Raw genomic sequence first — 25,881 nt, forward strand, 5'->3', positions numbered from 1 at the left:
CGAAAAAATAACGCGTACCTGGCAGGAAAAGGCTATTAATCCCTTATCAAGCAAAGTGACATATCTGCCCACGTTTTCTCTGCTGCACACTGGACAAACTAGTTTTACAGAAACAATTGCCAAAATATTTCAAAAGCACTCCAACTCACCATATCAGAGATTCCTTTTTGTCTCTTCTCTTCTCTATTTATGCTTCTGGTCCTGAAGTCCTATTGTCTGTCTTTATTTCATCCTCCAGTTTTCAAAAATAAAGTCCTACTTAACAGCACAGTAAATTTTTTGTTTGGTCTTCAGTAAAGTTCATTCATTCTGAAATAAATACATGTTCAACCCGACTGATGTTCTTCCGATTACGTGATGCAATACACAAATAAACAAGGAAGAGAAAACACAACAATGCCGTAGCTGTGAGGAAGACGAGGAGCCCAGCAAACAAAGAAGGTTTCAGAGGTAATTGGATCAGCTTGCCTTCTGCTGGAATCATGTTCGTGAGGCTTAACATGTAACCAAGTGACCATGCTATACTGCTGTTACCAACCTGAAATAAAGACAGAAGAGTCCTATTCCCATGGACTTTTCAAAGAAAAGAGGTTCTAAAAGCTCAACTGCTGATGCTGGCAACTGCCTTTAAGTTAGCAAGGAGAAAACTTTAATAATGGAGTGTACAAAGAATATACAGAACCATTTTAAATTACCCTTTTTTTTTTAGTCCCAGAGGATGCTAATAAAATTGGTCACTGGGCTAAGGAAGTGAGAAACAGGCATTAGATGAATGGGTACAAGGATGTGTAGCATACATGCAGACAGTCAGTTATGGGATTTTCTATGCAAGAAACACACACACCCACAAAAGAAAAAAAAAAGGCAGCACTACTGTGCCAATTCTTAGAATTAGCCCCTCATTTTAGCCAAATCCTAGGATGTTATTTAGGTCAAGCAAACAAAAAAAAACCTCAAAGAGTCCCACAGACATGGACAAAGAGGAGGAGGCCAGGATAAAGTCCCCAAAGCAGGAACTCTATTTATTACATAATCCTTTGTTCCACGGTTGGTTTTGTGCCTGCAAACAAACCAGCACTAGACTTTTCCATTTAAAAAATAAACAGAAGTGGAAAATTACTTAGGAATAGGTGAAACAAAAGCAAAAGGGGTACATTTGTATTTGCCGCATGCTCCTCCTGCTTTGCTGTCTTTCCCTACTTCTAATTTGAGCAACAGAGTTAAGGTTCTTTTCATTGGTTGTGTTCACTAATTAAAAGGAAATATACTCCTAGCATAGGCAAAAAAACCCACCCTTCACTTTTGGAGAAACTGTGCTGTTATCTCTGGGGTAGCTTAGCTGATCAGTTAACATTAGATCTTATTATTATAGTACAAGCAGATCTAATTAACAGAATATAGTTTTTCCTTTTGGAGTTTCATGATACAAGACATATTTAAATATTGAGACAAATCCACCCCTCACCAGGTCCAGATTAAGATCCCAAAGTAAGCTGGTAGAAGGGTTAAACTCTGGACGCTCCTCCAGAGCTGCTACTGGCTGTCCACCAGAGGACAAAACACAGCACTAGAAAAAGATATGACTGTTCAGAAAACATTGCTTACGATTTCTCATTCAAAGCTTGCCAGACAGTCTGGGACAAGGTTTTAGAATAAGGCTCTGTACAGTAGCAGAGAAGAAAGGGTGGAGTCACAGAGCACTGTGGGGACCACACTTTCTGATGTAAAAACCAAGCTTAGATAGTGGCCATGCCTTCTGATTTGGAAGCAAAGATTTCTTAGCAGTAGTTTTAAAATGGGTATATACAAGTTTGTTTCAAATACTCTTTTGTTCAGGAGAAAAATTGAGGTCAGGGAAGAGAGGAATGCAGCTATTACACAAACATTGTTGTAAGCCTTCTCACTCTGCCGGCTGAAAGGCAATACTCCATCAATATATATTCTTATTCCAGAGAACCAGATTACGGCACCGATGGATGTGCCAGCCGAGGATGAAAACTGCCCTAGTTGCTTCATCACCACTCATGGACTACAAACCAGCTCTGCTGGTTCCCCACGGCTCTGCCCGCAGACAGAAAAGCGGGAGTTCTCCTGTCCAGCTCAGCAGGGTTAGCTCGAACTGACCTCAGCTGGTGAGGTGTTTCAGGCAGATCACTGCCTACAGTGAGCCACTACTTCAACAAACTGAGGAAAGGTTTAAAACACAATTATGTGATCCTTCCGTAAAGCTCTTTGAAAGAATCTAGGCAGCATCTCCAAGTAATGCTGCAGCCCCTGGAACCAGGCTGAAATTGCTGCTGAGGCTTGAAAAGCAGCTTAGTCTTATGCCAAACATTGGACAATCATTTACAAAGGCTGTTTACGACCATTATATTTTTGTAGGCTGCTCCATCTTCTGTCTGCTTCTAAACTTACATGGATTAAAATAACAGTAAGAGGAAATTACTATTACTCACCTCCTTTTGAAAATGTATCTGTGGCCAAGTTTCTGCATCAAAGTTGTAACCATGTACAAGCAAGTAATAAATAAAATTAGCTGAAAAACAGTAGGATCTAGCATATATTTCTTCAGATTTAGGCAGCATAAACTGGAGCTGAAAGCAAAAAGTTTTTAAAAAACATGTAAATTACAAAACCCAAATGCCTTTGTTTTTTATAACTAGAGAATACTTTGGATTCTAATTAGAAATTATTAGCATTTTTCAGAAACATGAAGTACAGTTGTGGATAGCTAAACATGGAAATTCAGAAAAAGAAAGACCCTGACAGTGATATAGCTTATGTGGTAAAAACGAAAATAAGCATAAAACTGCACACAAAAGATTGAGGATGTTATGGGTCCTAAATTTTCCGTGTCATCTTTACAGCATGGTTAAAACTGTGGTAGTAAACCACAGCCACAAATCTCTTTAAAGGATCACAGAGTCAACCTTGCATGTGGCAGTCAGTTATCAAGTGAGGATGGTAAGTTACAGTTGGAAATACTAGCGACAAAATGAATGCAAACAAGGAGCCAGTTTGGTGATCTGAGGTACCTTCCTGCAAATTCAAAACAGGTCTGTCGATTTATTCCAGGTTCACACTAACAGAGCTGAGATCAGAACACGGCATAAGGAATATTGCAGGACTAGAAAAATACAGTTAAACGCCCATTAAATACAGATGCCTGCAAGTTACATAGAACATGTTATATCACAAGACTGCTCTTTGGATGTCAGCTGTGACCTGGGGTGCTCATTTGGATCATGAACGTCAGCTGGAATTCACAGTCCCAAGCAAAGTGCTTTGATCTCCCAGCCTGATCTGAAAATGCTGTTGCAAGCTGGTTACAGCAAGATCAGGACCTGAATATCACAGCATACACACACAGACAGATTGATCAAGCTGGAAAAATGAAGAACTGCTGGGTGAAAGCTGTTCAGAAAAGGTCACGGATTGCCAGTTGGGGACAATTTGCTTTACCTGAATAAGTAACAGCCAAAAAATATGAGTAATAGCAAAAAATATGAGACTATACCTTTCCCTCAGATGAACTCTGTGAGGACAATAATGAAAAAGAATCAATTTGCCTTCCACTAGTAAAAATTCTTCAGGCAGCAGTGCTAATCCCACCTCATCAGCTCCAACTACACTGTGTCAGCTCTGTGCTACTGTGCACTTTCAGATAATGTAGGATACAACTGATAAGTACTAACTGCTTTGAATATATAATGCTGATAATATGTGTGATTGAAGTGTGTTGTTAATGAATGTCAGTCTAGCAGAGTTTTGTTCTAAAATTTAAACTGACCTGTTCTATTAGCCTTCTAAAAACTTTTATTTACACCCACATATATTCAGTTGCAACACCCCTTACTATCTTTATGACATCTCAGATGTACAAAGCTCAAAGATAAAAAGAGGAAAATGCACACGCTGCTTGGCTACGCTTCAATATAGGCCAGAAACTCAGCTTAGCATCACAAGGAATGAAATTTCCAAACCTAGTCCAAGTTTTAAGCATGCTAGAAATACTGCATAGTTGGAAGCACAGTGGGAAAGCAAACTTTGAGGTTGATACAGACCTTCTGAAAAGTTCTGAATACTTGTCCAGTCCATATTCTTTTTATATCTCCCTTTTATAGATTCAAAAAAAAACCACCAAAAAAACCCAAACAACCCACTCACCTGTGCCCAGCTCTGTGAACAGAAAAACCACATACTTGAATTGAAGTCAGCTAGGGAGAAGTGCTCAGACAAATTCAAAGCATTAATTGTATAGTAGAATCCTGAGAAAGCCTATCGAAAAGGAGTAGATGACAGGCCTGTTACTTTCAGAACTACAGAAATCAAAAACAAGGAAGCTCAAAAAGAAATGTGTTTGCAAACCTACCACAAAATTCCCTTTAACTTTTGGCTGATGGATTCCATTGAATGGACAGTCTTCTCTGTCTCTGCAAGCAGTGAAGTTAAACAATAAAGAAACCATCTCCTGGCACAGACCTGGGTCTCCTGTTCCATGGAAGTTCACAAGCTGGTTTGGGTAGTAATTTGCTAGTCTCAGAGACTGTGTACAAAGACTGCCAGAGAAGTACTTCATCGTTAATGCAGTACTATAATTCTGAGGGTAACATGGATTATCCACATTGGAACTGGTGTTTGATTTCTGGAAAAAGAAAAACAAAACAAAACAAAAATCAAAACAAAAACCCCAAACAATAGAGGCTACTCAAAAGCAAGAAAGACCTAATGTGACATTAACTATGGGAATCTTTTTAAACCACATATGCATGTATTTTTGTTCTCTGTCATGGCTGATTAGTACAACATTGCTGATCATCGGAATTCATAGAAACTGCTTTCTCCAAAAATCATTGGCAAGATCAGCAAAACACTTACAGGACTAGTTGGGTCAAACGGTACAAAATTCTTGCCAATTTTTAACAAATATGAAGATCTTTGTATGAAACCTAAGTGTATTTGTCTACACAACAGAGCTCTTATTGGGATCTCCAAGCTCCACCAAAGGGAAACCAACACAAGCCTAAGAACCTTTTCAGACAATTACTGAACACCTGCAAGAGCAACATAACAAAGGGTCTTAAACAAACCTGGAGCAGCAATGCTAAAAGCCTTTTCTCAGCTTCATCTCTCCCGTAGCACTGGAAGCTGTGAGTATAGACCTTGTAGTTGTAACCATACAACTTCACTTGAAAAGTGCTATTGAAGTTCTCCTGAGAGTCCTCTGGGATAAATGAAATTTGAGTGGAAGCTCCTCCAAGATCCAGTGCACCCATAGTCTCTTTTCTGTAAGGATGGACCCATGTCCTCCAAAGGTTTCTCTACATGTAAAAATAAAAACAAGGCTAATTAGAAATGCCATCTGCTTGTTCTCCCTTCAAGCTTTTCTACTTTACTTAACTTTTTGAGACTTCCCTCCGCCTCTTTGTCCTGCACCCCACACAAAAAAATCGTAGCTCTGAGGAAAACATGCAGATGTTTTTTAGATAAAAGGGATGTACTTCACAGAGTGAAATGAGCTTGAAAGATGGAAAAAGGAATGCAGCGTAGCTTTTAACTCAGAGGACAGCACAATGATCAAAGCACAGGACCAGCCAGATCAACGTCTGCACTAGAATGCAGGGAATTGAAGACCAGGTACCCGTGAGATCTTGAACAAATCTGGATGGAAATAGTACGAAGATGTTCTTGTTTCAAGGCAAGAGGAATTATTAAAGGAATAGAATATTAATGGATCACATAGAAAAAGAGAGTGAACATAAAGTGAAAAAACACAGAAAGTCAAATGAAAGCTCCATCAAAGTCGAAAAACCAAGGACTCTAATCTGCATATTTCCTTCACTGAAACTGCAGTGGCAGTAAATTTGATCTGTTCCACAGGCACTTTTCCCTATTACCCAAAACATCCCCCAAATTCTGTATTTGATCTATACGGTCACAGTGCAGAATATAGATTTTGTATGATTATCTATCTCAATATTTACTGTAGTATTGTTTACTGAACATGATGATAAGAATATATACATGAGAAGGGAAAAGAAACTTCATAGGCTAGCAAATATATGCAAGAGAAAATTCTACAGTGAAAGATTCCCATGAATAGCCCCTAACAGAATTTGACCCTTAGCCTCTTGTCACAAGAATGGCAAAAATTTCTCTCTCCTACTAGTGATATTCCACATGTAGGTCTTCACACAACTCTTGATACTAAACTGGCTTCACAGCACCTTGCGGTCCCTTCAGTGGTCCTTATGAATCTTTCATATGGAATTTGATATTTGGATTATTAAAATTCATGTGGTAGAAGACTGACACCACCTTGAAGTTCATGATGTCATTTTCGGTGCCTGAAATGTACACAATGAGAAAAACTCTTCCAGAACGTGTGATTCCAATACCGTTTCTCTTAACTTTGCAAGAGTCAACAGCACATTCACCATAAGCTATCACTCAGACCACCAATGACTCACTCCTGCTTATTAATTGCCATGGTCTAACAGGATCCATTCAACCAGGACAGCTAACAATATTCCAGAATTTGGTTGAAATTTCTTTCAACCTAGCGAGACTACCTGGAAGAAGTGCAGTTAATGCTGAGGGCACCTCATAGCTGCCATGAATGCAGATAAGCAGTCGCTGATCATCTTAGTACAGCTTTTACTGGGAATGAAAATATACTGAATATCTACATATGAAAAGGGATCTTCTAACACATTTGACTCCCTCTCTATTTGACTCTGCTGTGAGGCTCCTGCCTGACACTACTCTGAGTTCAAGGACAGCATAAGTATCCTTATATCGGTATCACTTTGTCTGCACAAGACATGACAGTTGGTATCACAGCCCACCGCTTGAAGCCTGCAGAGTTTCAGCAGTATTGCAATGGACTGTATAGGAGTGATTTCTAGCTCAGCTGAGGCATATTTGGCCACATCATCATAACCACCTTCACTGCTTCAGACAGTCTTGTCTCCTTAAGACAAGTGAGCCAACGCTGCTGAACAATTTGGAGGCCCCTAAGCTGTGCACATGCTTCACCAGTAGAGCTGCAGGGACAGCAACCACCTGAGGAAGAAGTCACAGAAAAGCAGAAGAAAACATCTTTAATTGGCACCACTGTCAGGACAATCAATGCCTGTCACACTGAACACACCAAAGCATTTAAGAGCCATGCAACTTCTGTTCCTAGGTAAGGCATCTGACGTCATTTAGGAAAGAGCTCTGTTTTTTGTGGATCAACAATTTCACCTTTGCTGTGTCACATTCCTGTACATCATACGCTTTGATTTATGTTTGCTTTTTTTCTGTTACCAACACAAAAAGACTTTGTTACATGTTTCAGTGCAAAATGGAAGTTATAGCTATAATGTTTTAACAGGCACGTCCTCTCAAACTTCTCATTTGTAAGGAAGAAACAGTGAAAAGAAAAGCATGCAGGTTTTTTTCCACACACCTCTAAGAAATTGCCCATTAAATAGTTGGCTGTTATCCATCCATACACCCCTTCCTCTGGCCCAGTTATGATTTGTGCACCCCTAAATTCAAAAGGTTGTGCTCTGAAGTAGTTTTGAATGCTTGCAAGGACTTCATTGGCTGCTGTTTCATTTTGTAACCTAAGCAATTCACAAAACATGAGACACTGAGCATCTGGAAAGGCAATTTCATGTTTATTGTTCACTGACTAGCAATTCAAGAAAACTACAATCACCTAATAAAAAATGGACATTGTTTCCCTAAAGGGGAAGCTTATGATAGGAAACAGCAAAGTATCCAGCAGTGTTTCAGCAAGCAACTCCCCCACTATGTACAAACTTCACTCTTTATCATGCAAGTACACGAGTGTTCTGTTTCTTACATATATTTTTCTTTTTAGTGATCTGAGTACTTATATGACAGCTGCTGGTCAAAACAGTCCTGGAGCCTTTCTTCCCACTCTGTTTAGCCATGGAACAAATAGAAAAAGACAGTTTGTGCCAGGGCTAAAGCCACAGACAGACCTCAAAAGCCACATCACACCACATTCATGCTCAGAAAACTGCAGTGTCTAGCTTTAATCTGCCTTAGCTGCCCACAGATATGCACAAACACTACCTGTTTACATAACACTGAATTTTAAGACAGATATGGAAGAGAAAATTAAACTCTTGCCTTTTCTAGAGTAAAGCGAGTATTTCTTTTCAGTGTGGCATAACAGGATTTTTATACAGCCCCACTTTCTGTATCAAAAAAGTTAATTAAATTAAACTGGCTGGGCTCCATTTCCTTTTGAGATGGCCAATTTACAATGGATAAAAATGCGTCCAGTGAATTTTTCACATTCTGTTTTCACAGACTGCTATGCTAGTATGCATACAGAGGAGTTCAAGTTTCTGCCATACCTCAGTAGTCTCATGCCAGCTGTAGCCCCCAGATAAACAGAAGTGTTTTTATGCAGATGAACTGGTATTCTCTCCTTCACTTTATTCAGACAGTCATCAAAGGGTTTGGCAAGAGCTCCAGGATTACTCTCATAGCTGGATATGCCAGGGCCTAAAAGAGAACAAGTGGATTGATTTCATTCTGCTTTGCCAAGTACAAATAAGCCCAATTAGCAAACAGGTGTTAAGAGAAAGAGATTTCCCCCTTCCCTCCCGTAATTGCACACAAGGACAGGATGGCTGAAAACTACAAGGGCTTAAGGAATAACCAATGTAGTGACTGTCTTGAGCTGTGTGAGACAGAGAAGATGCCTGCAAACTGCTCGTCTGATTTCTGTGTGTATACATATACACCTATAGTACCATACCTAGAGTAAGATATACAGTATAACCATATAACAACACAATGACAGCAGTGCTATATTCATAAGGAAAACAGGTTTACTCGTGGCAAATGCTGTAGAAAATAGCATGTCCAATGGATGTAGAATTTTTCTGATCTGTTAAAATATAGAAAAATCCCTTCTTCCACAATCCAAGACAAAGATTTCCTAATGTGGTTTGCCACAACTGTCGCGGACACCATGGCACCTCTACAGCTCACTGCTCTCAACTGAAAATAAAATAAAGAAGCTTCTGCAAGGAATTGCTGGTGGAATTTCACGATGCATGCAAATGGCTCTTGAAGTCCTAGAGGTCCAAGTCTAGGCTGGTGCATGAACTACTAAGTACTTCACAGCTCTCCAAATTTCCAAAGCCTTCAAATAACAGAAATTAGAGTTACACCATGCTGCGTAAGGCATAACTATTTGAACCATTAACATCAAAGTCTTTCCGCCCTTGCTCAACACTCCAAGGACCAGCAGAACCTCAACCTTGTTCAGGCTCAACTTGGGTGTGAATAAGAACATTCCTTACTAAAATTGCCTAGCTGAGGAACTTGCACAGGGAGAAATCCAGGCATTCCCATGAAGCCATTGCCCCACGGAGAACAACTCTGCCAGGGCTCCATGTATGAGTCTCCCGTAACAGCCATCTCTCTCACAACCTGATCCCAAGTGAAGCAAAAGGTGGCTCTTACAGAGTCAAAATGAGAAACCATTTCTGTTCAGCTACATTGCATTGATAAAAAAAGAAGAAAAAACACATAAGACTTCACAGACTCCACACTCCACCACTCCCTCTTCCCCAGTATGAACTTAAACATAAACATTACCATGTCATCATTAGATGTTCACAGCCCTGGTTTGGAATAAGACTTTCTAAAAGTCTTAAGTCTAGCACAGGCAGGCCTGAAGCTAAAAGGAAAGATGTCCCCAGAGGAAAACAGCGCAGCAACTGCTGTTTCACATCCTCAGCAGCTGCTGTTGCTGAACAGATCACAGGCAGTGACCATTTTGTTCTGGACAACTGCCTGCTTTGCTGATGCTTAGAGCCTGACTAGGACAGATTAATTGCACTATGTTGAAAGGGTTTTGATTTGGGGCTGGCTCCTACGCACAGGGGCAGGGGTACCTAATAAAGGCAGAAATGAAATCATAAAACCACCATGGAACTTCCAGAGTAGTTGATCATTTGACTCTTTGGTTTAGTAGGTCTGTGAAAGTCTGCCTCTCTGAGTGCCCAGAACCATCCAATTTAAGTGCTTTAGGCTATGGGTAAGGGTCACTAAAGAAACACTGGCAGATGTGTTCACCCTGCTGCCCACTCTGTGTCCTCCAGTGCAGTCACCTAAGACTGGAGCACCCAACCCTGGTGACTCTGTACACTGGAGGATGAGGAGTACTTTGGTTAACCATGGTTAAAGCCCCTCTGGACCTGAACAGTTCCCAGCAATTTGGACTCCTCAATTTTGCAATTTTTTGTTTTCCCTAGAGGCAAAACAAAATCTAAACCCATTAAAACTAATTCACAAAGTACTCCTCTGTCATTTTTCAAGGAGAATAATAATGCAGCTTCTCTCTGCATTTTTTTCTCACCAGAATTCCTAAAGGCAACATTCCTAATGAGTCAAGGCAGGACCTCAGCAGGCCGGCTGCCATTCCTGCAGCCTGTAAGGACACACCATCAGGCACACAACAATGCATTCCTTCTGTGCACGTTACACTCGCTTTCCTTTCCTTGATCTAAAATTGCTAAGAATGTCCACACATATATTTAATGCTGAAGATAGAAATGTTGATGCTGTTAAGAAACCATTGCCTTCTACTCATTTCCTAGTTACTCATGGACCTCTATGGCTACTATAGAGCATCTATTCCCATACACAAAGAGGGATGCAGGATTTTGCATGGTCATGACAGAGAAGGAAAGGCAAAAATTCTCCTTGAATGCCACAGTTATTATCAGAGATCAACAAAATCTGCACTGAGACTTCCTGAGTTGCCCCACCTTCTCCTCTTACCTAACTTGCAAACACAAACCTGTACATTAAACAAAAGCAGTACTGCTTAAGTCAGTATCTTAGAGAATAATCTAAAGCTCATTTAACTCAGAGTAGCAGAATTTATAAAGTTTGGCTTTCTGCAGAAATCCTTTATGGACTAGCTACCATTTAATAATGTGGATTTCTCTCTCTTGCCTGGCCACCTGTCTTCATAAAATGTGTGGAATTTTGGTATCTTGTGGATAGAGAAGAGGATTCTGAGCTGAGGAAAAACGCAGGGGTTCTCCCTGCTGCTGTTCCTCTCCAAGTCCTGCAATAATGTCAAGACACTCCAGAGATCAAACAAAGGACATTGTTGTTGTTCAAGAAAGCAAAGCATGCATCAAGGTTGTACACGTCAGGTGACAAAAACATCTGGAACAAAACAGAAAACTGTGTATGTGCTTGGACTGTTGCCTAAAACTTAGGAATGCAGAAATACACAATTCCATTGTTGATTGGAGCATGGGAAGGGGCTCTGTATGCTATAAATATGGTAAAGGGAAAATAAACCTTGATTCTGTCCTTGCACATACAGAGTCTGTGTGCTTCATACACCACAAATGGCACCTGAGCAGAGCTTGAAGAAAAATAACAACTTGAAGAGGCAGACCAGTTGCATACCCCCAGCTGGACGGAAAAGGACTGCCTGACTGTGCGTGCAAACTATCGACAACATCGCCAGTCGCTGGACAACCAAGGTGAGCAGCTGCAGGAAGACTTCTCTGCCATTACGATGGGGCAGACTGCTACAAAAGAGCAGAAATTATACACTGAGATTCTGAAGAGAATTCTCAATGAGCAGGGGTTCAAGTCCAGACACTACAGTTGGTCAAGCTGCTTGTATGGGTCCGGGACTGTTGCCCCTGGCTCCCTGTTACGGGATCCTATGACAGCCAGTTATGGCCAAAGGTTGGAGAGGAACTTCAAACAAAAAGGGACTTGCAGTTAAATGTTCTAGAACGACTACTGGTAACATGGAGGGTAGTTTATACAGCATTAAGGGCTTTATGCCCAGCTGAGGACATTTTGCAAACAGCTGCGGTGCCCCCTCCATCTCCTATGACGGATAAGCCAGTCGTATCTCAAGATGATCCATCTTTTGAACTGCTACAGGAGGAGGCAGAATAGGATGAGGTGCTCGATACTCGAGGGTCCGCAGTTGGGGATGACTCATTGCCTAAAGATCCTTTTGATATGGGGCCCATTGATCCAGAGCAGGAGCCTGATTTGTATCCACCTTTAACTCCTGTGAAAGCCATGGCTAACGGAGCACTGAGTGCTAAAGAAATTCTGCAGCATCAGCGTAGAATATCCCTTTCCAGAACACAGGAACAACAAACACCCCCGCTGACACCAGCTGCACTTCCATTTGCTCCTTCTCCCTATTGGCCAGGCTTGCATGAAAAGGAGAAGGTTCAGTGTATGCCTTTGATGACATCTACTGGACTATTAGATGAATGTCGTGTGGAAGCGTTACAGAAAGGGGATCAAGCAATGCCAGGGATCTATAAGCCTAACAGACCTCAGCAATTGGTGCATTTGCCATATGAAGTCATTAAAGAGTTGCATAAATCTATTAAGGACTATGGACTTCAGGCATCATTCACTATGAATTTATTTCAGGTCATTGGGGAATCATATACTATGACCCCTGCTGATTGGAAATTTGTGTTGCGATCGGTGTTATCTGCTGCCCAGTATTCCATATGGTTAACTGAATTAAGGGAGCTTGTGACTGTACAGGTTATGGATAATATAGCCACCGGAATTAATGTGGGTCAGAATGAGCTTTTAGGGGAAGGTCCGTATGCCACGGGTCAGGCACAAGCAGGGTTACCGCAGGTGGCTTTCCAACAACTGACTGAATTGTCTACGAGAGCATTAAGACGTTTCCCTGATTTTGGGACAGAGGAGGCTTCCTCTGCTTCCACTCAGCAGGGAGCACAGGACCCTTATAAACGTTTCCTTGATGGGCTGCAAACGGCAGTTCAGAGACAAATATAAAATCAGGCTGCTGCAGATGTATTGTTATTCCAATTAGCAACTGGAAATGCTAATGCAGGCTGCCTGCAAGCTATTGATCCTATTAGAAATCGGGCAAAAACAATTGCAGATTTAATAAAGGCGTGTCAGGATGTGGGCTCGGAACAGCATAAGGCAGAGATACTGGCAGCTGCTTTGGCACAACAGATGGTTGTGGCCCAAGCAGCTGTTAAATGTTTCTCCTGCGGAGAAGAAGGGCATATCAAAAAAGATTGTCCTAAAAAGAGAGATCAAGGCAAAAAGGGAGCTCCAACTCAACTCTGCCCACGTTGTAATAAGGGATATCACTGGCGAAACCAATGTCAATCCAAGTCTGATAAACAAGGCAGTCCCATTTCAGGAAACAAGAAAAGGGGTGCACGTGCCCCGGAAACACACAACAGAGTCAACCAACCTGTAATGTACCCTGAGGGTCCAGGCGAGTTGAACAATCCATCACTGTTGGTGCCCTCTGGCCCTCCACCTCAGGAAGCGCAGGGCTGGATTTGGCCACAACAAAACCAACAATAATCACTGACACATACGTCAGTGCGTTTAATGCCTACTGATGTCTTTGGTTCTATACCACAAGGATTATGTGCACTATTGCTGGGACGATCATCTACCACGAAATCAGGATTGTTTGTACTCCCAGGGGGAACTGATTCTGATTATAAAGGGGAAATAAAAATCATGGCATGGACTCCTTCACCACCATTCACTATTCCGGCTGGGGAGAGAATAGCACAATTGTTTTTGATGCCTCGAAGCACCACATCACCTCCATTATCAAACATGGATAGCGGTATAGGAGCATTTGGTAGTACCAGCCAACCAAAAATCTTCTGAACACAGAAAGTCACGGCTGGACAACCTGTTTTAACAATAACCATTAATGGGAAGGCTTTCTCTGGCCTAGATGACACAGAGGCTGATCTGTCTATAGTAAAAAAGATATGACTGGCCACCCTCTTGGCCTCTGATACAAGCCCTGGCAGCTGTAATCGGAGTAGGTGGAACACGGATCCCACAGCAGAGTGCACAATCCTTGTTGCTAGTAGGCCCAGGTAATAGACAAGCTATTTTGAAACCATATGTTCTTGATGTTCCATGTATGCTATGGGGTCGGAATTTGTTAAATCAGTGCATCTAATGCATCTAATCACAAATTTTTAGCACAGATCACTGATATCCAGCCCCGACTCAAGCTGGCCTGATTGACTGACAATCTGGGTCGATCAGTGGCCTGGTCTGGGTCGATCAGTGGCCCTTAAAAGGTGAGCGGCTGGAGTGGGCTCAAAAATTAGGCAATGAACAGCTCAAGTTAGGACATATAGTCCCCTCGACTAGCCCACGGAATACTCCAATATTTGTTATCCCAAAGAAATCAGGAAAATGGAGGTAATTACAAAATTTAGGAGCTATTAACGCAATCATGTCACCAACCGGGTATACCAAATCCTACTATGATTCCAGAATGTTGGCATTTGATGGTGATTGATTTAAAAGATTGGTTTTTTACTATTTTTTTACGCCCTGACAATTGTCCTAGATTTGCCTTTTCAGTTCCAGTGCTTAACAATGAACGACCCATGCAACGATATCATTGGATTGTACTGCCTCAGGGAACGAGGAATAGTCCTACAATTTGTCAATTGGTAGTAGATGATGCTCTCCATCAGGTCAGACAGGTATGCAAGAATGTTATATTGTATCGTTATATGGATGATATTTTGTTGGCTGTGGAAACAAAAGAAGCTTTGCAGCAGGCGTTTGAAACTACCGAGCTCATTTTACATAAATACGGCCAACAGATTGCCAAGGAGAAAGGTACAATTGCAAGCTCCCTGGAAATACTTAAGAGTGGAAACTTTATGAATCATAGATCTTTCCTCAAAATATTTGATTAGCAGCAAATGTTAATACTTTGAATGATCTATAAAAATTGCTCGGAAGCATTAATTGGGTTAGGCCTTTACTTAGCATAGCCACTGAAGAGCTTTCTCCCTTGTTTAATTTGCTCAAGGGAGACCCTGACTTGACCTCTGTATGTAAACTAACAGAACCTGTTAAACAAGCTCTTCAATGGGTTATGGACAAAATACTACTTTTGCTCATCGAATTAATATAAAACTTCCTGTTTGTTTGTTTCTGATTTACAACACCTTTCAACTTTATGCATTGTTGGGACAATAGAATATAGGCGATGCTGAGGATTCGATATGCCTTAAAATACGTGAGTGGATTTTTCTCCCTCATTCGTTTTCTAAAACACTCCCTGCTGTGCTAGACATGTGTGTTCATCTTATATCACAAGGATGACTGAGATCTCAACAATTAACAGGACATGACCCTCAGGTTATTCATGTACCATTTTCTAAAGATGAATTTGCTGTTTTACAGCACAACAGTCTTTCTTTTCAGATTGTGATGGCTGACTTCAATAATGAGATATACTATAGTTTACTGCGACATAAATTGTTACAGACATTACGAAATTTTTCAGTTCAACCACAATCATTATTACAATCTGTTCCTATAAGTGGCGCAAGAACTGTGTTTCTTGATGGTTCGAGAAAAACTGGGAAAGCAGCCGTCGTATGGAAACATAAGTCTGATGCTGATTGGAATTCTTCTGTTATTACAGTATCTGGCTCAACTGAAATTGTTGAATTAGCAGCAGCAGTCCATGCATTTAAACTGTTTGCCAATGAGCCACTGAATGTCATAGCAGATTCAGTTTACGTTGTAGGTATCATTAAACGAATTGACACTGCATTTATCAGATCAGTTGATAATCCATCACTGTTTAATCTGCTGCTTTCCCTGGCAAAACTTGTTAAAAATAGAACACATGAATATTTTGTATTACAGGTTCAGTCACACACGTCCTTGCCAGGACCTATTGTAGAAGGTAATGCAGTTGCTGATGCATTAACCATGATGGTTTTATTACTTGGTCATCTAGAATAAGCTCGTTTGTCACATGATTTTTTCCATCAAAATGCTCATGCATTGAAAAAAATGTTTTCTTTAACAGCAGATCAAGTTCAGCAGATTGTATGTGCCTGCCCTGACTGTCAATGTATTGTGCCTTTGAATACTCCGGCAGGAGTAAATCCAAGGGGTTTGCGTGCCAATGAATTATGGCAAACTGATGTTACTCATATTCAATCGTTTGGTGGATCTAAATATGTGCATGTAACTGTTGATACGTTTTCTGCGTTTGTTGTTGCCACTGCTCACACTGGAGAAGAGGTGACGAATGTCATTGCTCACTGGCTTCATTGCTTTGCAACCATGGGAGTGCCGCAGAAAATTAAGACAGACAATGGTCTGGCATATATTTCACGGCGGGTTGGTACATTTTTACAGGATTGGGGAGTGACTCACACTACCGGTATCCCTCATTCAGCTACGGGACAAGCTGTTGTTGAATGAACTCATTCAACATTAAAACAAATGCTTGATAAATAAAAAAAGGGAATTGTGGATAGAGAAGAAGATTCGGAGCTGAGGGAAAACACAGGGGTTCTCCCTGCTGCTGTTCCTCTCCAAGTCCTGCAATAATGTCAAGATGCTCCAGAGATCAAACAAAGGGCATTGTTGTTGTTCAAGAAAGCAAAGCATGTAGCAAGGTCTTACATGTCACGTGACAAAAACATCTGGAATAAAAGAGGGAACTGTGTATGTGCTTGGACTGTTGCCTAAAACTTAAGAATGCAGAAATACACAATTCCATTGTTGATTGGAGCATGGGAAGGGGCTCTGTATGCTATAAATATGGTAAAGGGAAAAAAACCCTTGATTCCGTCCTTGCACATACAGAGTCTGTGTGCATCATACACCACAATATCTTTGAAAGCTTAGTCAAACATCACTGAAGTTGACTAAGAGATTCAAAAGTTCTTATGAAGGAATCCACCACAAGCTATCAGAACACATAATTAACCATACTGGAGTGTGAGCAGAAGTCAGTCTAGCTTAGCATCCTGTCTCTAAGAGGAATCAATGCAAAACCTCCAACAAAAGACAGGGCAGGTAGCCAGCGGTACTTGTCGTGGGACACCTTCTAGCAGTGCACAACTACAGGTCTTCCTGAGCCAAAGGCCAGACCTGCGTATTTGATACAACTATGAAATCCTGTCAGAAACAGTTCGGCAATTTAGCTATTTTACTTGATAATTTTATTAGACACTTCTGAGTTCTGTAGTATGGAGAAGCTCTTCCTGTTCACCTTCTGCCTTTCATAATTTCTGCGCTCTGTTGCCTCTTTACCAGGAATTACAGAACAATTCCAGATGAGCTGCATAAGCCTTGTTTCTCTAGGAAACCTGACTCAAAAAGTAGACTTTTTTTTTTTAAACATCACCAAGACTTCTTGAAAACAAAACCTAATTTGTCAAACTCCTATAGCATAGCTGACTGCTACACAGCATAATACTGCCTCCATAAAAATTAATGGCTAAAATCTAACAAGGGCTAGATCCCCATTATTCTCAAAGACTTTTTATTCCTAGCTATTTTAAAATATATTTTATACTTTCCTTTTAAAAGAAATTATTTCAAGGCACAAGGACTAAACATTTACAGGGCCTCATATCCTTTAGATCAAATTCTGTCTGCACCAATCATGTGCTGCAACGGAGTAAACCAAGTTCACCTACAATTTCCTCTCTCTGTTACAAATTAGAGCACCCTGCTGTACCAGTAGGAGAAGGACTGATGCTGACAGATAGAGACACAGTCTGAACAGTTCTTGCTCCCCAACACTAAAAAGGGAACACAGCAGGGAAAAAACAGTATAGGCTTCCAGATAACCTCTTCTTGGAGGCTAGAAAGAAATAAGGAACTTCCATTTGAGCTCACCTTTCACATTGCACTTGAAGGTTTGGCTTACTACTCCTGTGTCATTTTCTTTTTCTGCTGGCCATTCATAGACATAGACTGTAGTCCGAGAGGATCCAGCATCAAGGACTATTCCATACTGGAGAGAAAAAAAACACAACATTAGATCAAGAAACAAACAGGGACAGCTGTACTTCTTTGCACCATCAAACTCTTTAGAAAATGTATGCACAGTATATTTACAAGAGAGATTAATTCTAGTGTTAGGCACTTAGGCATGAATCCAACAGCCAAGCACAGAATGAATCTGGCTGCAAAACAACATACTACGGATCTTCAATAATTAATTCAGTGGGGATGGAGAATTCTCATCTCCTTTCACTGACACATAGATAACACTGTGTTAGGACCTGATTTTGCAGCTAGTTCACTTCCCATTATCCCAGCTACACTCCCTGGGCACTCAAGGGATTGATACCCAAGCACAGGCTTTAAATTCAAGGATGCACAGGGGATCCATAAAGGTACGAGCGAAGAGGTAAAGTACATAATAGTCCACAGTGAGAATGATGTCCTAAGTGTGGTTCTTTTCTAATTGCCCTATAAACCTCTCCCTTTGAGTGGTTTAGGCAGTCCGCCTGCGAGTTTGCCACTGAAAACAGGCTGTGCCAAAGTGTGAGACAATGAAGAGGGAAAGAGAATCAATATTACCCCATGTTTATTTATGAAATAAATGAGAAATATTTAAGTGACTTGCCTCAGGTCACTTGGACTCTCTGTGGGATTAAAGCACAGGTTTCTCCATGTTATTCCACTGCTCACCAGACCAGTCTTTCCCCCTTTCCCATCTTTTATGGCAGCAGAAAACTGTAGCAACTGGGAAGGCAAACTGCATGAAGGGAAGAAAACTGCAATTTTGCTTATCTTTTTTATGATCGTGGAAAGGACATTTAGCTGCCCCCCTCTTCCTAAGTCATCTAATTGGTAGGAATCACACAGTGTACGGTTCATGTCTGTGTAAACTTTTTTTCTTTTAAAACAGACAGATGCCCAGGAGCCTGACAATACTGAAAAATAAGAGCCTCTCTCTGGCTGCAAAGCAGTAAGAGCCCCTGCAGCAGGCAGATAAATCTCATCCCACTGCCTCCCTGGGGAGCCTCAAGTCCGACCGAGAAAGATCACTGCTTCAGGTGGCACACCATTCTGCTTCCACACCTCATTAGTTTCCAGCTTCCACTGTAATCCTACAAACTCCTGGCCCTCAAAGAACTACCAGCAATACCAGTCAAGTCTGTTTCGTAGAGGACTGTTAGATAATGAAAATTTCATTTATATTTATCCAGATGATATTTACCCTGATCAACTAAAAGGTGAAAGGTTCCACAGATACTATCAAACCCCTACGCCATCAGGTTCTGTTCAAGTAACTACTCTAGCAAAGATACTTTGAGTGGATTCCTTCTCCTTGAAACAGATGAGCGCTCTGGAGACACATAATACAGTAACAGTCAACCTGCTGAAGGGCTATTAATTAAATCTAGTCTTGGTCGGCTCAAAGTGCCAACCATAAGCTTTTAACTTAGCTACCTTTAGAGCTAACTATCATGCCTAAGTAGAGCTGGAAGATAACAGAAGGATTTTTACCTCAGCTAACTGAGGGGCCTTTTAACCAACTTTCATCCTCCCCCTGCATTTCCCAGCCTCCTTCCTGAAAGTAAAAGATTTACGTCCCAAAGAATAGTGGTGTGACTGACAATTTTATTTAATTCCTCCTCCTATGTTTCCTATACAGCCTCTCATTTCCTTTAAAAGAGAGGCTCATCTTTGAAAAGGACTCTTGGGCCCGTTTCAGGGTAACTCTTGAAGCTCCTCGGAACTTGTGCGAGTTCACTCTGTGTGCACTGGCCCGTGCAGCCTCATAGTGATTAGTGAGAGGTGTATCAGATGTTAGGACTAAGATTAATATTTAAATAAAAAAAAAACAGAAAAGAAAGAGGATGTGGCATTTTAAGAGGGTGAGCGAATTAGAATCATTGAATCATAGAATCATAGAACGGTTAGGGTTGGAAGGGACCTTAAAGATCATCTAGTTCCAATCCCCCTGCCATGGGCAGGGACCCCCTCCACTATACCAGGTTGCTCAAAGTCTCATCCAACCTTGATGAGGCCTTGAACACTTCCAGGGATGAGGCATCCACAACTTCTCTGGGCAACCTGTTTCAGTGCCTCACTACCCTCAGAGTGAAGAACTTCTTCCTTATATCTAATCTAAATCTCCCCTCTTTCAGTTTAAAGCCATTACCCCTTGTCTTATCACTACATGCCCTTTGCAAAAAGTCCCTCTCCAGCTTTCCTGGAGAGGGAAAAAAATTCTACATGCCTGTCTTAACCTGCTGCCTAAGACAAACCAGTTGAATTAAAATTCTCTGGTGATGTTACATTTCTGCCCAAGCTGCAAGTCAAATCACCTTTGGCTGCCCTTTAAGGACAAGCAATGCCTCTCTGCTTTGAAATGCACTGTGTAGGACTGAGAGCACAGGCAAACCCTTATCCTGGGCTAGCAGTTATTATAGAACAGAACAACTTTTCCTCCCTCCTCTCCCCTCTACTTCAACTTTCCCATTGAGGATTTCCATCATCTCTACTCAAACATCAGAGAGAGATTGAAGGCCTTGTGATTCCCTAATACCTAAGAACCGCACCACCTAGGCAATGGACTAGATTAGTCAGACAAGACAGGGAGACAACACTAACCAGAAAAGCTTCAGAGTTCTGATTTCTAGTCCAGCAGAAGGAAGAAAGAAAGGAAAAAAAAAAAAAGTGACTTAAACAAAAATGCTTATTTTGGGGTTTACTGTTGCCCAAAGTACCTCCAACACTGAAGTGACCATGCTGCCTACATGAAGCAAACATACCGCTTAGCTTCTTGGGTCTGGCAGGATACTATGACTACTGCACACGCTTACCAGAAGCTACATAAAAAGCACAGTAACAATAAAACAGACTTTGTGTCTCTAAAGGTGCAGTCATAGATATGGGTTTTGGCTGCAGCTGAGCTGACTAAAGAGACAATACCCTCTCCTCTACCAACTGTTTGTCCTTACCTTGCAAGTGCCACCTGTGTGAGTACAACTACCTATACTGTTTCAGAGGCAGTTTCATGCTGCTCACTCAACCAATCTGGTTGTGACTCAAACAGACAGGGAGATTCACATGAATGGCTTTGCAAGTACATCCTGAAGAGCAGTAATCCCAACAGGGAAGCAAGAACAAGCCCCACAATTAATCACTTTTTCAGCCTGAATACCATCCCTGTTGGAGGATGTACAGACCCTTAAAGCAGGCCCAGTTATGATGGTTCACCTGCCTTACAGTCACTTTGGAAAACTGCCTTGAGAAGCTAACAAGCTAAACCAGTTACAGGGGAGATGGAGGCCACAAAAGTGGATCTATGCTAGCAGTGCACTTCAGTTCAGCTATATAGGTTTGAACTACTTTTAATAAAGTATAACATCCACAAACGAGGCAAAACACATCTTAAGAGCCAAAAGAGACGTGCAAAATTTAGGTGTAGAAAACTGTAGCACCTGGAGAGGCAAATTAAAGTAACATAATAACAAAGGGAGAGTTTTTTTCTCTTTAGGGCTCAGCAAACATCAGTAGACAGAAATTTTTTTGACTCATACAAAGGCTCGCTACATTCAGTGCTAGCATCATTTACAATCGTGGACTTCTTCACAAACTATGGCGCTAAGGATGTTTGTGCTCTCCTCATCACTCTGCTGACTTCACGGTGTATGCCAACGAGGCATGAGCTCTTTCAGTGCCTCAGCCTCATGCACATGGGCAGGTCCTTCCTTCACAAATCACTGGCTGAATCTTCAGATAACCCAACCACAAGGAACCCAAATATTTAATTTTGAAACAACACTTTAAAACATCAATGGCCTAGCAGATAACTTATCTCATGCCACAAAGGAATGAACTTAGACACTCTAAATGTGCATCCTGGAAGAGAGCTATTATGCCATAGATAACACAAACTCTAGTTATCCTTCAGTAGCTGTTTTGGTTTCATGGAGAAGAGCCAGAAGAAGAACAAGGCCATTTACAAAGAGTAAGTCTGTTTTCATCATGTTAGTGCTCCATTTAATTTTAATCAACCAGTAACTTCAGGACAATGCCACTTCCACGCTCCACCATATCAGCTAAGTACTGGAGGGTTTCACACTGACATACCAAGGCCCTCCCTCGGCTTCTGAAGAATTACTTCTTGCAAGCGTTAATCATTCACTGAGCACTACCCAGAAATCTCAGGAATCAAACATAGAGTCCTCCATATCAACTGGGATTTTCTGTATTGGCAGACTTAGAGCTCAAAAAGAAATCCAAAGCCAAGGCACCCAGCAGAGGAGCTGCTCCCTCCAGAACCAGCCATGGAGCCTTTGTGATTCGGGAAGCAGACCTCCCCACCTAAACCAGTTCCAGATGGTCAGGTTGGGTCCGATGTTTGCTCAGAGTAAGACAGATAATTTTATGACTGTGAATGTGAAACTGAATTAATGACAAACACAAGTGATATGTAGACTGTCTTTTAGATAGTGGCTTCAGCCTACATGTCAGTCCAGTCTTGCCTTGCATGAAAACTGGCAGGATGTAAGCTGCTGCAAGCAGGGATTCCAGGCACAACAAGGAGTAAACTTGAGGCACTGTGTCTCCATGCACACACACCCTGCCACACCACACAAACACATAAAACTGGTATCAGAATACAGTTTTATCCCATTGTCTGACTCATACACCATCAAATGGTTCAGACAAAGCCAAAGGTGTTTATAACCCCATGAAGTGTGATGAGACATTAGCCTATCACTATCAGTACGTGAACTATCCAGTTATACACATACGCAGAGGGAAAGGTAGAAAGGACTTCAAAGGAGGATCTGACAAGGTTTATATGCTTGTAGCTATGGTGGGAAAAAACAGAGAGCTCAAAATGCCAGACCGCAGAGCTTCTCTAGAAGGGTAACTTCTACAGCTTTGTCGTCAGTTGTGTACATCTCTCATTGAAGGATCTGCACACATTCTCCAGCAGCACAAGACAAAGCCTGACTTCCCGATTATTTCAGTTTGTCTTTTCCACTTTGCTCTGCCCCTCCTCATGAAGCTACTTTACTTCTGTTAATATCCAGCAAGTCCCAACATGTGGTAAATCATAAAGTGCTCACTTACAGCCCAAATGCTTTTGATACACAGGAGCAGTTTGCAAAGATTTCAGCATAAACGTCCTAGCTGTGCTTAGGGGCAGAATTTAAACTCCACGTATTTCCTCCTTCAAAATGATTTTGAAATTATTTCCAATCTCTGGAAAAATAAAAAAGCAGTGGCATTTTCTCCTTGTTTAGCCTCTTAGTCTTGAAGACACTGTGGGTTAGTCATCACAGACAGGGAATCAAGAATACTTTTCCTGCTTTGACACTCCCTCTCTGATCTTGACCAATTCTCTTTTTCTCTCAGCTTCAGTTTTCCCACGACGAAGACATGATTAAACATTAATTTATGGCAGTAAGCTCATTTGAATCACCCCATAAAAACTAGTTTAGAAAGGAAAATTATTGACTACCAGCTCAAAACATTGTTCTCCTTCCTTACATATTTTAAGACTTACCTTAAGCCCTGGCGAGAGGATCTGTTGCCGATTTATCTGAATCACTGCAATAGCAACAACAAGAACTATGCTTAGGAAAAGGAACACTTGGGCAATGACACTTGAGGTTCTGGTGTGCATCCTGAAACAAGAAAAAGGGGAACATCTAAGAAATGTGAAAGGATTCAGGGATTCTGTCATAAGGCTGGAAGCCTCGAATCAGTTGAGACTCCTCATAAAATCTCATTGCATCAACTAGATTACGCTGCAAGAAATTCACCGTGGTTTAACTTGGCTGGCAACTAAATGTCATGCTCACTCACACTCCCCTACCCCCAGGGAACAGGGGACAGAATTAAAGAGGAAAAGGGAGGGAGACTCATGGGTTGAGATAAGAAAAATTTAATAATAACAACAATAATAATAAAAATTAAAAGTAATGATATAATAAGAATATATGTGTGTGTGTCTATATAATGATAATAACATATACAAACAAGTGATGCACAGTGTAATTGCTCACCACCCAGTGACCAATGCCCGTCCCATTCCAGCAAGCGATGCCGAAACAGGTAAGTCCCAACACCGCAATCCCAGATGAGTGAGAGGCCCGAAAAGAGAGCAAGAGTGAGATAGAACACCAAAAGACTGAGAGTCCGAGAGAGCCCTCAGAAGAGAATTCCCAACTTCCCGGTCAACTCTCATCTATATACTGGGCATGATGTTGCATGATATGGAATACTCCATTGGCCAATTCGGCCTGCAATCCTAAGTCTAAATTCAAATCCTGGGAGAAGTTGTGGGGCTTTTGTCCCAACCATGCTCACCACCAACCTGTTGTGCTCCTGCACACTGGCAAAAACACAGCAAGCTGAAAGATCCTTGATGTCTCAGTACCAACTATAAGCATCAGTGCGCTACTAACTCTCTTCTCATAACAAATCCCATACTAAATCCAAAACACAGAGCTCTTCTAGCTGCTAAAATGAAAAACTAACTCTTTCCTAGTCAAAACCAGGACAAAAATTCTGTGTTCTCCTCAAGAAGTGCCTGGTGTTTTGCTACCACTAACTTTTTATTGTCTAGAAGGGGTGTGTCCATATTGTCATGCTAATGATGCCAGATTTCACCCTCAGATGCCAGTTTGCTCACTTCCTACAGTGCATACATGTAGATGCATGCTCACTATCTCCCATTGCCTCAGGAGATGAGAGCAATGGGCAGGCTGAAGCTAGAACATACTCAACAATCCTATGTATGCCTACAACATAGACACAACTATGGCTATGTAGAGACAATGCTCGTGGTTGCTGAGTACAGCTAGGTGTTTCTGCCAGAGGTGCAAGGTCAGTGTCTATAATAGATACAGGCTGCTTCAGCAAGAAACAACGGAGGTTTTAAGAACATTAAAGCTGGCATCTTCTAATTGCTGATGTGTTCATGAAGTATATTTGCGTGCATGTCTGCATGGATGTTAACACGGAGCCTATTATTATCACTCTGCACTACACACAAAACATAAAATATACAGTTTAACTCACAGATCTTGTGATGAAAAGTTACTAAATTTAAGTAAATCTAACATGTAGTTATGTTAGACAAACCCAAAGGTGACATGAAACTTACATACTGACCACAAGGCTGTTTATATATTCACATCGTCTAGAAAGGTTTTCTAGAATTCAAAAGTGGTTTAGATTTCCTGCAATTTCTGTTCATCCTTTATTTTTGCATGTCCCTGGCCAGACAGCTCTTCACTCCAAAAGGCCTTTCAGTACCTCCAAGTACTGACAATCCCCATATCAAAAATTCTTATGCTCCACAGGGGTTGAGGAGGAAAGAAGTGGCCTGGGGGGAGATAGCAAACTTAGGTGTTTCAGAAGAACACAAAAAGGAGAACTTTCCTGCCTTTCTCATTTTCAGAAACCAGTTATATTGGCGTAGAAATATCAAGCTAGCCTGGCGTGATCTATCCTGACTCCCATCTTCCTAATTCTTCCATTCTAACGGTGGAGTATACCAGTGACTGTTCAGGGCTGCCCTGCTGTTGCAGCGATTGCCAATGCCAGCCTGTGCTGAGCACAGGAGCTAAAAGGTGGTCTACAGTCCGCAGTTACAGCACATTGGGTCAGCCCCATTGTACCTGCAACACATGGTCTTCTCCTTAGCTCCAAACAGAGCCAGAGGGCTGAGGGAAAAGGCAGAACAAATACTTCTTCACATGGTTTCCATATTTTAAACCCCATGGGTTCTTCAGCCTGTGTACCCATGGTCCGGCATCCACATTCACATTCAAAAGAGGAGCAAGTTAGTTGTTTTGTTCTGGGACTAGCTTCACTCTGAGCTTTGCTCCTGCTGCTGCTTTCCTTCTTTGTCTTCTGATTTTCATTGTGAAATCTAACTAAGATCAGCTTTTGCAAACTCTTCATTTCAGCCTGACACATCTCACTTCCAGAATGTCCTTCTTCACGCTCATTAACCTCCTTTTCTAATCCATATGGGCTCCTTGTTTACTGCCA

General features: G+C 41.4%; 1 protein-coding gene across 2 annotated transcripts; it reads right to left on the bottom strand.

The window, feature by feature from the left end:
* Positions 1-304: 304 nt before the first annotated feature.
* On the bottom strand, positions 305-25,516 carry ENTPD3 (ectonucleoside triphosphate diphosphohydrolase 3). Of its 2 annotated transcripts, none has more exons than XM_086614723.1 (10): positions 25,506-25,516; positions 23,384-23,504; positions 17,737-17,854; positions 8,379-8,529; positions 7,454-7,613; positions 5,091-5,321; positions 4,373-4,645; positions 4,168-4,278; positions 2,457-2,594; positions 305-538 (listed from the first exon to the last, which is right to left on the bottom strand). In XM_086614723.1, the coding sequence occupies exons 1-10, from the start codon at positions 25,514-25,516 to the stop codon at positions 305-307; spliced, it is 1,548 nt and encodes a 515-aa protein (XP_086470849.1). The 2 variants fall into 2 exon arrangements, with proteins under 2 accessions (XP_086470849.1, XP_009976759.2); XM_009978457.2 differs by lacking the exon at positions 25,506-25,516 and adding an exon at positions 24,431-24,486.
* Between the last annotated feature and the right edge of the window lie 365 nt (positions 25,517-25,881).

This window comes from Tauraco erythrolophus, chromosome 7 (assembly GCF_009769465.1).
Source record: "Tauraco erythrolophus isolate bTauEry1 chromosome 7, bTauEry1.pri, whole genome shotgun sequence".
Lineage (NCBI taxonomy): Eukaryota > Metazoa > Chordata > Aves > Musophagiformes > Musophagidae > Tauraco > Tauraco erythrolophus.

What these genes read in the sequence shown, in the direction of transcription:
- ENTPD3 (XM_086614723.1), bottom strand. An exon ending in CTTCAAGTGCAATGTGAAAG is followed by an intron (nt 8,530 to 17,736) that starts GTGAGCTCAAAT and finishes GTTCTCTTTTAG; the next exon opens with GCCCTGGCATATCCAGCTAT. An exon ending in AGATACATTTTCAAAAGGAG is followed by an intron (nt 539 to 2,456) that starts GTGAGTAATAGT and finishes TCTTTATTTCAG; the next exon opens with GTTGGTAACAGCAGTATAGC.